General features: G+C 47.6%; 2 protein-coding genes across 7 annotated transcripts in view; one reads left to right on the forward strand and one right to left on the reverse strand.

The window, feature by feature from the left end:
* Positions 1-14,263, reverse strand: part of MACROD1 (mono-ADP ribosylhydrolase 1) — a 474,182-nt gene that overhangs the window by 390,984 nt on the left and 68,935 nt on the right. The window lies entirely within an intron of this gene.
* Positions 1-14,263, forward strand: part of FLRT1 (fibronectin leucine rich transmembrane protein 1) — a 215,833-nt gene that overhangs the window by 194,583 nt on the left and 6,987 nt on the right. For all 3 annotated transcript variants that reach the window (XM_077324075.1, XM_077324085.1, XM_077324065.1), the window contains one exon: positions 13,693-14,042. In XM_077324075.1, the coding sequence (XP_077180190.1) occupies positions 13,737-14,042 (306 nt within the window). In that variant the 5' untranslated portion in view covers positions 13,693-13,736. The remainder of the gene's footprint in view (positions 1-13,692; positions 14,043-14,263) is intronic.

Raw genomic sequence — 14,263 nt, forward strand, 5'->3', positions numbered from 1 at the left:
AGTTCCTCAGGGTGCGGTGCTCTCCCCCCACGCTCTTTAAATCTTTATCCGCTCTCTGGTCCAGCTGGTGCGGGGCTTTGGGCTGGGCTGTCATTGTTATTATTTTATTTATTTTCCACCATTCCTGAGACCGGCTTGTGGCGGGTTACAGAATGTCCAATAAAACCCCATTAAAAACGGACAACAAAGCTGGAACAACATGGTGGTAATTCCTCAAAACTCCCAACCCCCTGACCAATTTCTGGAGGGGTGGAAACAGGGGCATGATAACAATGGACTAACTGCTGCCTCACACTAAGCCCCACCCCCCAATCTTCCTCACTGCCCCCGCCTCAACCATAGACCTGGCGGAAGAGCTCCGTTTTGCAGGCCTTGTGGAATGCTGGAAGCTCCCGCAGGGCCCGCAACTCTCCCAGGAGTTAATTATACCAGTTAGGGGCCAGGACAGAAAAGGCCCTGACCCTGGTCGAGGCCAGGCAGGCTTCCCTGGGGCCAGGAACAACCAGTAAGCTTGAACCCGCAATATGCTGATGACACCCAGCTCATGGACGGCCGCCCCGGAACCATTTGCCAGATGTTTGGAAGCAGTGGCTGAATGGCTTGAGCAGAGTCATCTGAAACTCAACCCCTCCAAGACAGAGGTCCTGTAGCTGGGAAGTAGGAGGGCAGGCCAGGAAGCATGCTTACCCATCCTGGCTGGGAAGAAACTGATAACCGTGCCCCAGGCCAGGAATTTGGGAGTGACCATAGATACCTTGCTAACTGCCAGGCAGGCACTCTTCCACTTTCGCCAGGCTTGGCTACTAGTGTCCTACCTGTCCTCTGATCACCTGGCCACGGTGATCCATGCAATGGTCACCTCCAGAATAGATTTCTGTAATTTGCCCTATGCGGACCTTTTCGGTCCTGACCTCCACCTGGGTGGAATGAGCTCCCAGGAGAGTTACGGCTCTGCGGGAGCTTTCTGCTTGTATCTTACAAAAATATCTTACAAAAGAACTGAGCCTAGTTATATGTAACCACTTTTTAAAAAACAGTAATAAATTTAGTTCTCAAATGCCTAACATGGTCAATGACTGTGTTAAGAAAACAATTAGAAAGAGGAAGAAGGCCAAAAACAAAGATGAAAACGGGCAACCATATTTCAAAGAGGGCTAAATCCAGAATAACCAGCTAAAGTGAAGGTGTTGAATGCATTTCTGATCCAGAAGCGTGAGAGATGCAAACCAGGGGCCAGATGAGAGGAGTACTTTGCAGAATGCAAAAATAATTGGATGGCTGATAGAAGTGAGTTAACGCCTGTCAAATTGGCACCCAAGGGGATACTTGCCAGAAAGATGTGTGGTGTGTTTCTTTGTTGTTTTAAAGCCAAACATTTCAAAATAGATTCATCTGAAATAAATGCCTTCCCCGAACTGCATTTTGTCTTTAGGTCAGTTCCCGTGGTTCCATCACTCCTTGGGCATCACACCAAGAATGTGGATCTGGGGTGGTACCCAGTTCTAACACTGCATTCCGTGGGACAAACTCAGGTAGCCACATTCCAAGAGAAAAACTGGGGAAGGAAGCCAGTGTGGAGTAACGGCGGCAGTGCTGGAGTAAGAGAATGCACTTTCAATGTGCTTTAACAATTCTTTACAGCAGGGGTAGTCAACCTGTGGTCCTCCAGATGTTCATGGACTATAGTTCCCATGAGTCTCTGCCAGCAAACGCTAGCAGGAGCTCATGGGAATTGTAGTCCATGAACATCTGGCGGACCACAGGTTGACTACAGGTTGACTACTGCCAGCAAATGCTAGCAGGAGCTCATGGGAATAGTAGTCCATGGACATCTGGAGGACCACAGGTTGACTACCCCTGCTTTACAGGAAAATTTACTTGCAAACAAATGCTAAAATACACTGGAAGAACATTATCCAGCCTGTGTGAAATCCGCATGAGACTCCGCATCTCAATTCAGCTGTTCATTTCACAGAGTAATTTTGAGCCAAACGCTCTCAGCCTGATCTGCTTCACAGGGTTGTTGTGCGGACAAAGTAGGAAACTACGTCCAGGTACATCAGCCCCCTTGAGGAAAACGTGGACTAACTGCAATTGACAGAAATTAAAACTCGCCCTTCTATTAGCTCTTGCCCTGTCTCTAAGTTTTACCTCTTGTCCACCTGCTATGCATCCCAGTCAGCAGCGGGATCTACTCTACCAAGTTGACTGAAATGATGCATAGGAAGTATTTTGCACTCAAGTGCTAGATGAATGCTGCGTTATTGAGTAAATGGCTGCCATGTGCTCCTGCAGAAGACAATGAAAAGACTGCCCCTGGAATATGCCACAGTGGGGCCAAAACAAAAAAAAATATGCCACAGTGGGACTCACACTGACAGGGCCTCCGGTGCTGGTGTGTGATATTTAGAGACGCATTGCAAACACACGGTGAGGCAGCTGCTTCAGACAAACCCTCCCTCCATACACACACACCCTTGCCAGCCATAATGACACACATTTTTCTAGTATCTAATAAAGTCTAGAATTTGCGCTGCATAAACTGGCACCCATGCACAGTCACTTAATCCACATGAGCTCCTATCAACGCGTTTGAAACGCCACTCTCTCCACACACCCCAAAGCACTCAATTTAAAAGGCAGGTGTCGCCCTCCCCCCCCCCATTTTTCTTTTGTGTTTGTCACATGCTCCTGAGCTTATGCATTCCAGATTAACTAATCCGGACCTTTCACAATTGTCAATTTGGATTAGAATCGCCTCTTGCTGCTCTTTAAAACATGCCTACACTCAGCAAGGAATGAGACCAGTTGTGTAAAGCTCCTCAGTAAGGCGGTAGCGTGACATTAGGGTGGGAGCTAGTCCATGGGCGAGCCGTGGCCTAAATGGAGCTCAGCCACACAAAACAGGAGCTGCATTTGCTTGGGATGCCGATCACAGAGTCCTACTGACGGGCAGAATGAGCAGGAACGCATCCGAGGCCAGAGCTCCATTTCTGTGGCTGCGGACTCAGTGGCAGGCAGAACAGTGATCGCTGGATTTGGGAGGCAGGGGATGTGCAGACAAAGCTGAGCTAGCATCACAGGGCTGATTCATTTCTCCATTACTCCGCTAAGAGACAGGCTGCGCTTTAAAGTGGGGAGCGTGATGCATAACTGCATGCCATAATACGTACACAATGCACAAGAGTCATTTCAGCCCTTGCTAAGGGAAAGAGCACTGTGCTTTTCGAACAGGGCACATGATGTGCAGTGAAATCATCCGCAGCCTGTAACATGCACAATGCATAAATATGATTTAATCTGCACTGTGAAATTTGCATGTCTGCTCATGCGAGTCAGTACACTGAATGCGAAGTGCCAGAGTGTCAAAAGATGGAAATGTGTGAAAAAACAAGGGAGTGTGTTTTACAAATCCCTAACTTTTCACAAAAACCTGAGGTTTCTTGCGCACAGAATTTGAGTAGAGGTAGTGTAGAATGTTCATGTGGTTTTTTTTTTTTATGTAAGCCTATCTGATTTTTTCTGGTAACAACCTGCGATGAAGGACAGAAATGGAGGCTTGCCCAGAACTACCTGCTAAGTCGTAGCATGTAGAATCAGAGTTGGAAGAACCCAAACAGTTCCTCTGCTCAATGCAGAATCAGCCTAAAGCATCGCTGACAAGTTTTTGTCCAGCCATTGCTTGCAGACTGCCGGGGAGGAGGAGCTCACCACCTTCCCTAGGCAGCCCATTCCACTGATGAAGTACTCTCACTGTAGAAAAGGTTTTCCTGGTATTCAGCCTGTACCTTCCCACCTGTAATTTAACCCATTATTTCAAGATAATGGGTGGTAAGAGTGGTAAGGCAGCAGAAATGCAGTCTGAAGCTCTGTCCATGAGGCTGGGGGTTCAATCCCAGCAGCCGGCTCAAGGTTGACTCAGCCTTCCATCCTTCCGAGGTAGGTAAAATGAGTACCCAGCTTGCTGGGGGGAAATGGTAATGACTGGGGAAGGCACTGGCAAACCACCCCGTATTGAGTCTGCCAAGAAAACGCTGGAGGGCGTCACCCCAAGGGTCAGACATGACCCGGTGCTTGCACAGGGGATACCCTTACCTTTATCCTCTGCTGGCTCACTGAGCGAAGCAGGGTCAACCCTCGCTGGAGACCTCCCAAAGAATAATTGGGTACTGAGACACAGGCCATGGCAAACCGCCTCTGAACACCTCTTGCCCTGAAAACCTCATGGGGCCAATGCAAGTCAGCTGTGACTTGATGGCACTTTCTATCAGGAGTTTGGGGGTGATTGGTGCAGGTCACACAGGTAAACTTGGTAGGTGTTTTCCATCCGCACCAAGCCAAGCTACTAGTGCCCTTCCTGGCCCAGGAACATCTCATCACATTGATCAATGCAACACTCACCTCCCAGCTAGGTTACGGTAACTTGCTCTATGTGGGTCTACCCTTAACATTCACCCAAAAATTACAGCTGGTACAAAATGTGGCTGCACAGGTCCTTACTAGGACCCCATGGAGAGCCCATATTTGACCTGCTCTCTAGCAGTTGCACTGACTACCAATAGAGTTCTGGATCAGGTTTTACCTTCAAGACCTCTGGACCCTACCTATCTGAGGAACCACCCCTCGAAATATGCCCCCCAGAGAGCACTACCAATTCCAAATTATTGGTGGTCCTTGGCCCCAAAGAAATTTGACTGGCCACAGCCTCTTGGAATGAGCAGAAATCCGGGCCCTGCTGGAACTATCAACGTTCTGAAGGGCCTGCAAGATGGCACTCTTCCACCAGGCATGTGGCTTGAGGTTCAGGTAAGCACACGGCAACATCGGGCTATCAGGACCACCTCCCCCTCCTCCCCACCTCCCTCTACTGTCAATTTTTAGGGATGTGTGATAGAGACATGGATAGCCTGCCCCCTCTCGGGAAATGTATCAGAACATTTTTTTGTATTTTATTTTAATATATATTTCAAATCTGTCTCAATTTTAAATTGAACTGTTTTTAACTACACATGGGTGGGTTTTTATATGTTGTCAACCGCCTTGAGACAGTAACTAGAAAGAGGCGGTCTACGAATCAAATCAATCAAACAGTACATTTCCACCCACCCGTCCTTTGCTGCCTTTCTAGATAGGTCTTCTTGCTACTTCCGTTCAGTATTTCAAAACAGCACCAATATGTTGACAGTGTCTCGAAACAACCAGAGGACTTACGATATAATCAAATGGGTAAGACGAAGAAGAAGGGGTGGGATGTAAGACAAGGCAAAGAGACAGTCTGACAATGTTCGGCGGTGCCAGTAAAGAAAGAAGGATGCTCCTGCCAAATCCGAGAGAGAAAAGGTTGAGCAAGGCAGTTGGGAAATAGCAAGAACACAGAAAGCTGACTTATAACAGGCCAGACCTTCTTAACATCCGCCTGAGCCCAGTGCTGTTTATTCTGACTAGCAAGCAGGCTCAGGCAGAGAAAGGTCTTCCCCAGCAGCTGCCACACAAGAGCTGCGCGATGCTGAGGCATGAACTTGTGACCTTCTGCATGCAACGCAGGTGCGCTATGACTGCCCTCCACTTTGGAAAAAAGGAAAGCAAAGGCAGGTTTATGGTAGGAGAGGGGTACAGCTGAGCGGCTTAACATGCAATGCAGAAAAGGAAAGGCTGGCAAAGTGAAAGAGTGATGTCAGGCCCTGGGGATACTCTATCAAGCTGCCTACCACTGGTGTCAGATCACTGGGTCGTTCAGCTCAGTCCTGGCTACTCTCCAAGGTACCAGGCAGAGTCTTATGCCAGGGATGGAACATGGGAGCTTCTGCATGCAAAGTGTGTGGGGTGCAAAGTGCTCTCGGCTAGTCACAGGTGACTTATGGAGATCCCTGGAGGATTTTTAAGGCACGAGATGATGGTTTGCCATTGGCACTGCAACCTTGGACTTCCCTGGTGACCTCCCACCCAAGTACTAACCAGGGAAGATTCTGCTTAGCTTCCAAGATCAGACGAGACTGAGCCATCCCAGTTCAGGGCATCCAAAACCCCGAGGCCAGTGTGAAGAGACCCTAGTAGCGCCGCTGCTTCCCCTTGACAGGCTTAAGAAGACATATGGTCAGCACTTCCTGCCTCCCTGGAGTCACCAAGGGTCGCTTCTGACTGTGGCTTTGCCCTGGTTCCCCAAATCCTGCAGCCAGCGTAGAGCAACACGATTACAGCAGCGAGAGAGGATTTCAGCCGTCTCCAGTCCACACCTTTCACTTAGTCCGTGCAGACCGCCAGTGCCGGCCGCCTTCTTCCCCAGTAATCCCTTCTTAATGCACCCGAGGATTGCATTAGTTCTCTTAGCGGCAGCGTCATGCTGAGGGGCTCACAGCTGCTCCAGGAAGGTTAAAAATATTGTCTAAAGCAATTTATGGAGTTTTGGAGGGGAGGAATCCCACAGCGGTTTGTTTTAGTGGAATCTGCAGCGATCGTCGTCGCAAAGAGGCTGGAAAGCGTGTCCGGTTGGGCTCTCTTATTTGACACCGTGAAATATTGAGCTATAAAGGATTTTATGTCTCATAATGGAGAATATGGCCAAAGTAGGAGTAAGCCAGAGGGAGAATGGGGGGGGGGGATCGACAGAAGATAGGTGGTGGGGCGAGAAAGAAAAAGGAAATGTAAAATTTATAGAGGGATTGAATGCATAATGAAGTCGAGGCAAGAGAGTGGTTTCTAGTGATTTAACGGGCACTGGCCCAGCAAGACACCTTGCCGACTCAAATCTTCCATGAAAAGGGCCTTGTAAAAAATAACATTGGAAGGAGTTTAACTCAGCCGAGGTTAAAAGGGATGCGCCGGAGCCCCGTAAAGGGTAGCCTTCTGTAGCGAAAGCTGCCAACGTCCCGCATGAGTGAGTGCTTGGCTCAGCAAGGCAGGGACGGAAAGTCAAATCTGGAAGGACGGGCTGAGGAAGCGTTCAGAGCAGGGGAGGAGATAACACGGAGCAGGGACGCTAGATGAGAGAGCGGAGAGGCAAAGGAGTGAATTAGAAGGACTGATTAGGCAGCTGACACAAGCAGTGCTTCCCTAGACAGATTTGTTACTGCTTTTTAAAGTCATGGGGATGCTTAATTGTGGCAAGCTTCTCTTACGTCCGGTAGAATATATGAACATCAGAAGAGCCCTGCTGGATCAGACCAGTGGCCCATCTAGTCCAGCATCCTGTCTCACACAGTAGCCAGCCCCTGTGGATCTGGTCTGGAAGAATGTTTTCTATTCCCCAGCTGTCAAAGTTTGCCATTAAAAAAAGAGAAAAAGTCATTTTCTTAAAAAATAAAATAAAATAAAAGCACTGCCATGTATTTAAAATATTAAGAATCACAAGCATCGGTACTCCACATCCTGTCTCACACAGTGGTTTGCCGGAAGCCCAGAAAACAGAGAGGCCTAGGCGTCCCTATGACCTGAGATCCTGCAGCGTTGCTTCCCATCAGAACAGATAAAACTGGCTGGATCACATCTCCCTGGCATTGTTGAGCCCGTGGGTGCTTTGTGATTCTGAGAATAGATAGGGGGTTTCACAGGATACCAACAGCCAAGGGGAGGAGCACAGCCAAACTAGCTGTCCTGGGGGCTGGGGCTGGTCACAAAATATTGGAGGTTGCTAAGCTATTTCCAATGGGGTGCTTCTTGCAGACCCAAAAGAGGTCACCTCCTGAGCTGTGAAGTCCCTGCTGCTCCAGTGAGGTGAAGGAAAGCCAGGACAAACTGTTTGCTCAACAAATGTTGTACCCCCCTTGCCACCCTGCCCATTCCAAGGAGAGCAACAGCCCACCTTGGTCCTAGACATGCTGTATATGAGGGGGAGAGAAAAGCACTTCCTTCTGTACATCCTCTGCCAGGTCCAAGGCAGACTGCAGAATCTAGACACAGCAGCAGCAAGTCTAGGAGACGACAATAGTTGCAGCATAAGCCACATCAGCCATCTTTTCTGCTGCCCTCTGGGCCCACAAAGCCCTAAATGGCTTGGGGTCAGGGTACCTGAAGAACTGTCTCCTCCAGTATTATCCAGCCTGCCAGTTGAGCTCTCCCTCCTGTGCCCTACTCTCTTTACCTCTTCTGGAATGCGTTCTTTCTTGACGCTCATATGGCACCTACTCTGCACCAGGCTAAACACACATCCTTATAATCCAGGCTTTTAATTAGGGTTCCTATCAGCTTTTTCAATCAGTTTTATGCTGCTTATGTCCCAATGGCTTCTTTTAATACTGTGAGTCTTTTTTTCCATTGTAACCTGCCTTGAGGAAGTCTCTGAAGAGGCAGAATAGAACTATTCTAAAATACACACAAGTACAGTGCCCGCTTGAAAGGCAAGCCAGCAGATTGGCAGAATAAAAGTTATATGTGTGTGTGTGTGTGTGAGTACATTGACTTCATTGGGGCTGAAGTCAGGCAGTCCCTCCTAAAACTTCCTTTAAGGTTTATATATGAGGTCTGCTGCAACTAGAAATGGGATGTTGGTTGGGATGGGTGTACAACTCACGTTGCACTTCCCTTTTAGGAAATTATACCAAGTTGTTTCAAATTAGGGTTAGGTAGAGAATATTGTGGCTGAAAAATCAATTCCTAGGACTCGGTGCACAAGTGTGGCATATGTCTCTCCCTGCCATTGTATGCAGCATGGCTCACCGGCTTGAGCTTCCTGAAGTTACTTACCTCGTGGTCACCTTCGGTCAATGGGCTGCATTTGTTCCTTCTGTCTATAGGAGGATGAGGGTGGTCAAGAGCTGAAGTTTTAGAATGGTCAACCATTTCAAACTACAGGTGGTAGATTCTATTTTTGATCCTTCTCAAGCTTCTTAAAAAAAAAAAAGTCTTCCTCCAGCAAAGAAAAAATTTGGTGGTGGAAAGTGCAGTCAAGTCACAGCTGATTTATGACAACTTCATAGGGTTTTCATGAAAAGAGACATTAAGAGCTGGTTTCCCATTGCCTTCCTCTACGTCACGACCCTGGCAGACTATGAAGGCCTCCTATCCAAATATTAGCCAGGACCAACGTTGTATAGCTTCCAAGGTCTGATGACAGTAAACTGGGCTATCGAGGTCAGGGTAAGATTATTTATCTGCTTTTTGCCTACTATCCTGGCTTTTTATTTGCAAGGGTTCCATTTTTAACATCAGGGAACATTTAAAGTGTGATTCTTTCACCTGCACTATAGGAATGCAATCATTCTAGCAACTCAAGACCCTTCTCCCACCCCATCCCAGTCCAAAACTCAGGAGGCAGCCAATTCAGGAAATGGATTGGGGCAGCTATTAAAATCAGCCAAATGGGAGTTTTGGGGGCACAATTAGCCAGGAGGTTCTCTAGCAAACACTGGAGTAGAAAGGAGGCTGTTGTATCTCTCCCATTCATTGTAATGACGCTTGAGAAGAGAATTTACAAATGGGTTGGGTGTTATATTAATTAGCAAGACAGTGGGTGGGTGCTTGGATCGTCCCGTTTAGACCCCAAAATGTTGAGTTGGCACTGGGCTGAGACATGCAGTGCAACCCTTACCAGAGAAGTAAATCTCACTAGGTTCAATGGAACTCCCTCCCTAGCAAACGTCCTTAGCGTTGCAGCCACAGGGAACCTGAAGGTTGGAAAGAGCTACATCAGTCGGGGTGGGGAGTGGATAATAGTACTTCTGAAACCTGCAATTTGGGTTGCTCACTGGCAGACAAAATACATCAGGGCCAAGGCGCCTTTGCCCCTGCCAGCCTTCAGGTGTGCTTTCACACCCACGATACACACCCACACCCTACCGCACTTTCTTCTGCCTTCGGGTTCTCTCTTCCTTTCTCAGCAAGATCCAAGGGAGTATTAAAGAGACAGACAGAGAGAGGCCATAAAGCGAAGCCAATTTACTGGCCTTAATTTGATTGGCTGCATAAACTGTGTAATATAAACAACAGGGGCATAAAGGAGCAGCCAAAAGCATGAGGCTCCCTCTCAGGCCCCTGTTCTCCAAAGCCAAGCCCTTTCTTCCTCCTTTCTCTCCAAAGGTCTTTTGTGCTGGGTAATTGGGAAGCCCACAACGAGAGGCTGACTCGAAAGCAGCAGTGGGAAAGGGATAAGGGCAGGTGGATGAGGTGGGACATGCCCATACTTCCCAGACTCCAGCAGGGCTCTCTGTCTGGTTTTCAACTAGCTCCCTTTTTTTCTCTCTAAAAAATGACCTGTTGATACAAGCCGAGATGTGTCGTGCCCCCCCCAAAAAAAACAGGTTATTTTGTATATCCTGCAAAACACCGATATGAAAGTGACCCAAATTCTGGAAGCAGAGAATCCTTGCTGAACCCAGCATTCTGCACATTTGCCGAACAAAACAAAAATACAAAAACGCACACAAAAGAAACATCTCTTATTGCTGGAGAATACTGGCCTCTAAGAAACATTGCAACACCTTTCAGATACAACCTAAATAAGGGGGGGAAAGAAGTCTTGCCAACAGCAGCAGGAAAATCAGGGAACCAATTCAGGTGCCACCAAAGAGCAGGAGAACATTGAAGATGATATGGGAAGGATGCTGGAAAGAGAATGGTGGAAATGGAGAAGCCAGGAAATCAGACCTTTGGCACAGTGGCCTTTGCTGGGCAACACAATGGGTCACAAGTGGAGGAAAGGGAGAGGGGCTGTGGCTCAGAGGCAGAGGATCTGCTTGTCATGCAGAAGGTCTCAGGTTCACTCCCCAGCATCTCCAGTTAAAGGGTGATGAGGAAGACCTCCACCTGAGACACTGAAGAGAGATGCTGCCTGTCTGAATAGACCAGGGGTAGTCGTGGGAATTGTAGTCCATGGACATCTGGAGGGCTGCAGTTTGACTACCCCTGGAGTAGACAATACTAACCTCGATGGTCTGATTCAGTATAATGCAGCTTTATGTACTGGCTGCCAGGTGGCTGCCAGGAAGGCACACTACCTTGCCCTTTCTGGCATCTTAATATACGCAGTGTTGTGGCTGCATGGAGGGCTATTGTGCATCAGCCTTGCCTCTCTTATACTTCTTATCAACTGAGATTTTATAATTTCCTCTGCCACCCTGTCTGTCGTTTGACAGATGCGGCGGAAAGCTGAAATGTGTGGGGAGCGACTTTCGAGGCTCTTTTGGGGTTTTATAGACAGGGAATGGAGGTGCTTCTTGGAGAGGCTGTTCCTAGCCTGGCAACAGAAGTTGCAAGACCTTGTTCACACACAAAGCGACTCTGGCAAGACCCGTTATACTTATTAACTGACCAAATAATAATAATTCAGAATCAGAATCACAGAAAGATGGAAAAGAACACAAAGGGTCACCCAGTCCAGCTCGCCACATTCTCGGAGACTCCATAAACATGTTCATCCAATCTCCTCCTAAAAACTTCCAAGGGAGACTCCACCACCCTCCGAGGCAGCATATTCCATCTATGAACAGCCCTATCAGTAAGGGCATTCTAATATTTTGGGGGAACCTCCTTTCCCATAATTTGAACCCACTGCTTCTCATCCTTGTCTCTAAAGCAGCAGTAATTAAACACAGCTATCCTATCACCCCTTGCCCTCCTCTTCTCCAAGCAACACATGCCCAACTCTCTCAGCCTCCCCTCGTAAGGCCTGGATTCCAACCCCTCAGTCATCCTAGTTGCCCTTCTCTGAACACCCTCCAAATTGCCAATATGCTTCTTGAACTGCAGCACCCAGAACTGGACACAACATTCCAAATGAAGTCTAACCAATGCAGTATAGAGTGGGATTCTAACTTCTCTTGCCCTAGATTCTATGCTCCTTCTATGCCATCTAATATTGCATTGGCCTTCTTAGCTTGTGCACCATAAACTCTCAACCAACTCATGGTAACCTCAGGACCACAGGGTTTCCAAGGCAAGAGGCCACAGAGGTGGTTTGCCATTGGCTGCCTCTGCGCCACTAAACTACACCCTAGACTTCCTCAGTGGTCTTCCATCCAAGTGCTAACTCTAGCTGACCCTGCTTAGCATCCGAGATCTGATAAGATCAGGCTAGTTAGGGCTACTGTATAACCCTCCTGTCTTAGACATATTCAAAGCTTTCGTTTCCTGCAATTTAGACTAGCCTTTAAAGGAACTGAAAGCCAGGCTATGCTGGATGAGGAAGGTACACGCTGTTGGGAGAAAATGATGTTTCGGGATTCTTTTAATGTTCAGCCCTGTCTGGCCTGGATACCCTAGGCTAGCCCATTCTCATCAGATCGTGGAAGTTAAACAGGGTCAGCCCTGGCTAGTATTTGTATAGGAGACCTCACCAGCATTGTGACGAGGAAGCAGACAATGGCGAACCGCCTTGGAATGTCTCTTCCTTTGAAAACCCTATGAGGTCACCATAAGTCAGCTGTAATTTGACACTTTCCAAGTCCAGCTCAGAACTGCAATATGCAGCACGATGAAGGTGTCTTCCCTACCAGGTAACTTAAGGTTAAATACCCCAAGGCAAAGATTATACCACTGGAGGACTTTAATGCCCACATTTGCGTCTGTAGTCTAAGAGGCAGTAGCAGTAGGCAATGTGGATCTCTGTAATGGGAAAAGAACAAAACCCATTTTGATTAATAAAGCTGGAATACCTTTTTATCAGTAGATGAATAAAACTGATTTAGTAATATTAAATGGCAACGCGGAAGGAGACAAGCGTAGTGAATTTAACTATTTTCCCTGTATATAGCAACAAAGGCAGGATAAATTGTCTTAATAAATAAGCAGCTACCTTCCTGTATCAATTCTCTCCAAGAGTGCTTTTGTCTTTGAGAGCTGCCAAAGCCTCCCATTTGGTCTGGTTCTGAATGGGAGAGGTACAAAGCTGTGGCAGGGCTGACAATTCTTCATCCTAGACTAATTTTTTTGGGGGGGAGGAAAGTAATCCTGTAATGGGCTGTACTTTCTGCATGCTCCAACGGGAGAGAGTGTGGGAAAGCCCTGGAGGTCCGTCTGGATGACTCCATTAGTTCCCTCTCCAACTTTTGTGTCTTTCAGAAATGCACACCATTTGCTTGCAAGACAGCCAGGGGCACCAAATTGCATTCTGGGGGGGCCAGTGAGGGGAGCAGGGAGGCGAAGAGCTCTGATTAAGATCCAATTAAAAATACGATCGATGCTTTCACACTAATTAAAGCTGTTGTTTTAAAAGGCCTTGAAGCCTCTCAGGCACTTAGTTATCAAGTCTGGTGCTTCCTAACAAGACGAAACAAGAGGCCAAGATGGCTGACATGTGCTCCTCCCCTCCCAATTGTATCTGTCGTCTCACTGTGTGCATGCTGGTCTTTAGCATATACCTTATCCCTATATGCCAAGTCTTAAGAGGATCTAGCTGGCTAGCAGAATACCAGATACTGGATCTAAGAACTAATCCATCCAAACATACAGAAATAACCTTTTCTTAACTGTAACATTTCAGCTTTTGTTGCTCTTTAAGGTTTTTTGAAGTGCAGTCGAAGGGAGAAAAGTTTCAGAGAAGCAGTCCTAGAATCATAGAATCATACAGTTGGAAGGTTCATCTAGGTTCATCTAGTCCAACCCCCTGCACAATGCAGGAACCTGCAGCTCTACTGGCAGCTTAAAATGGGGGCAGAAAAATAAAGGAAAGTGGATGGCTGTTGAATAAATTCTTCCAAATGTTGTTATATGACAGGAAAAAATATCTAGATTTTTACAAAAATCTCTCTCTCTCTTTTGCAGGTTGCAAGGGCTAAATTCAGGGTCAGTTCCACAGCCCAAGCACCATGGCGACCGCCTCCCCGACAGCTGCGGTGGTGACAGCCACTGTAGTGACCACAGCAGCGGCCATGGACTTGCGAGATTGGCTCTTCCTCTGCTATGGGCTAGTTGCCTTCCTGAGCGAGGTGATTGACAGCACCACCTGCCCGTCAGTCTGCCGCTGTGACAATGGCTTCATCTACTGCAACGACCGGGGCTTGACTTCCATCCCGCCTGACATCCCGGATGATGCCACCACCCTGTACCTGCAGAACAATCAGATCAACAACGCTGGCATCCCCCCTAACCTGAAGAGCAAGCTCAATGTTCAGGTTGTAGAACTATGGCCTTGCTTGAACTAGGTTTTCTTGATATTTATTAATTGGTTCATCTGGATTTTAGCCTAGCCATTTCCCCCTCCCCTTCCAACATGTAAGAGTTGTACAGAAGAAGCCTTTTCCCACTCCTTGAAAAGCCATTTTGGGAAGAGTCCCAAACCCAAAACTTTGGGGGAGAGGTTGTGGCTCAATGGTTGAGTATCTGCCCTGAATAC

The sequence above is a fragment of the Paroedura picta genome, chromosome 1 (genome assembly GCF_049243985.1).
Source record: "Paroedura picta isolate Pp20150507F chromosome 1, Ppicta_v3.0, whole genome shotgun sequence".
NCBI classification, from domain to species: Eukaryota; Metazoa; Chordata; class Lepidosauria; order Squamata; family Gekkonidae; genus Paroedura; species Paroedura picta.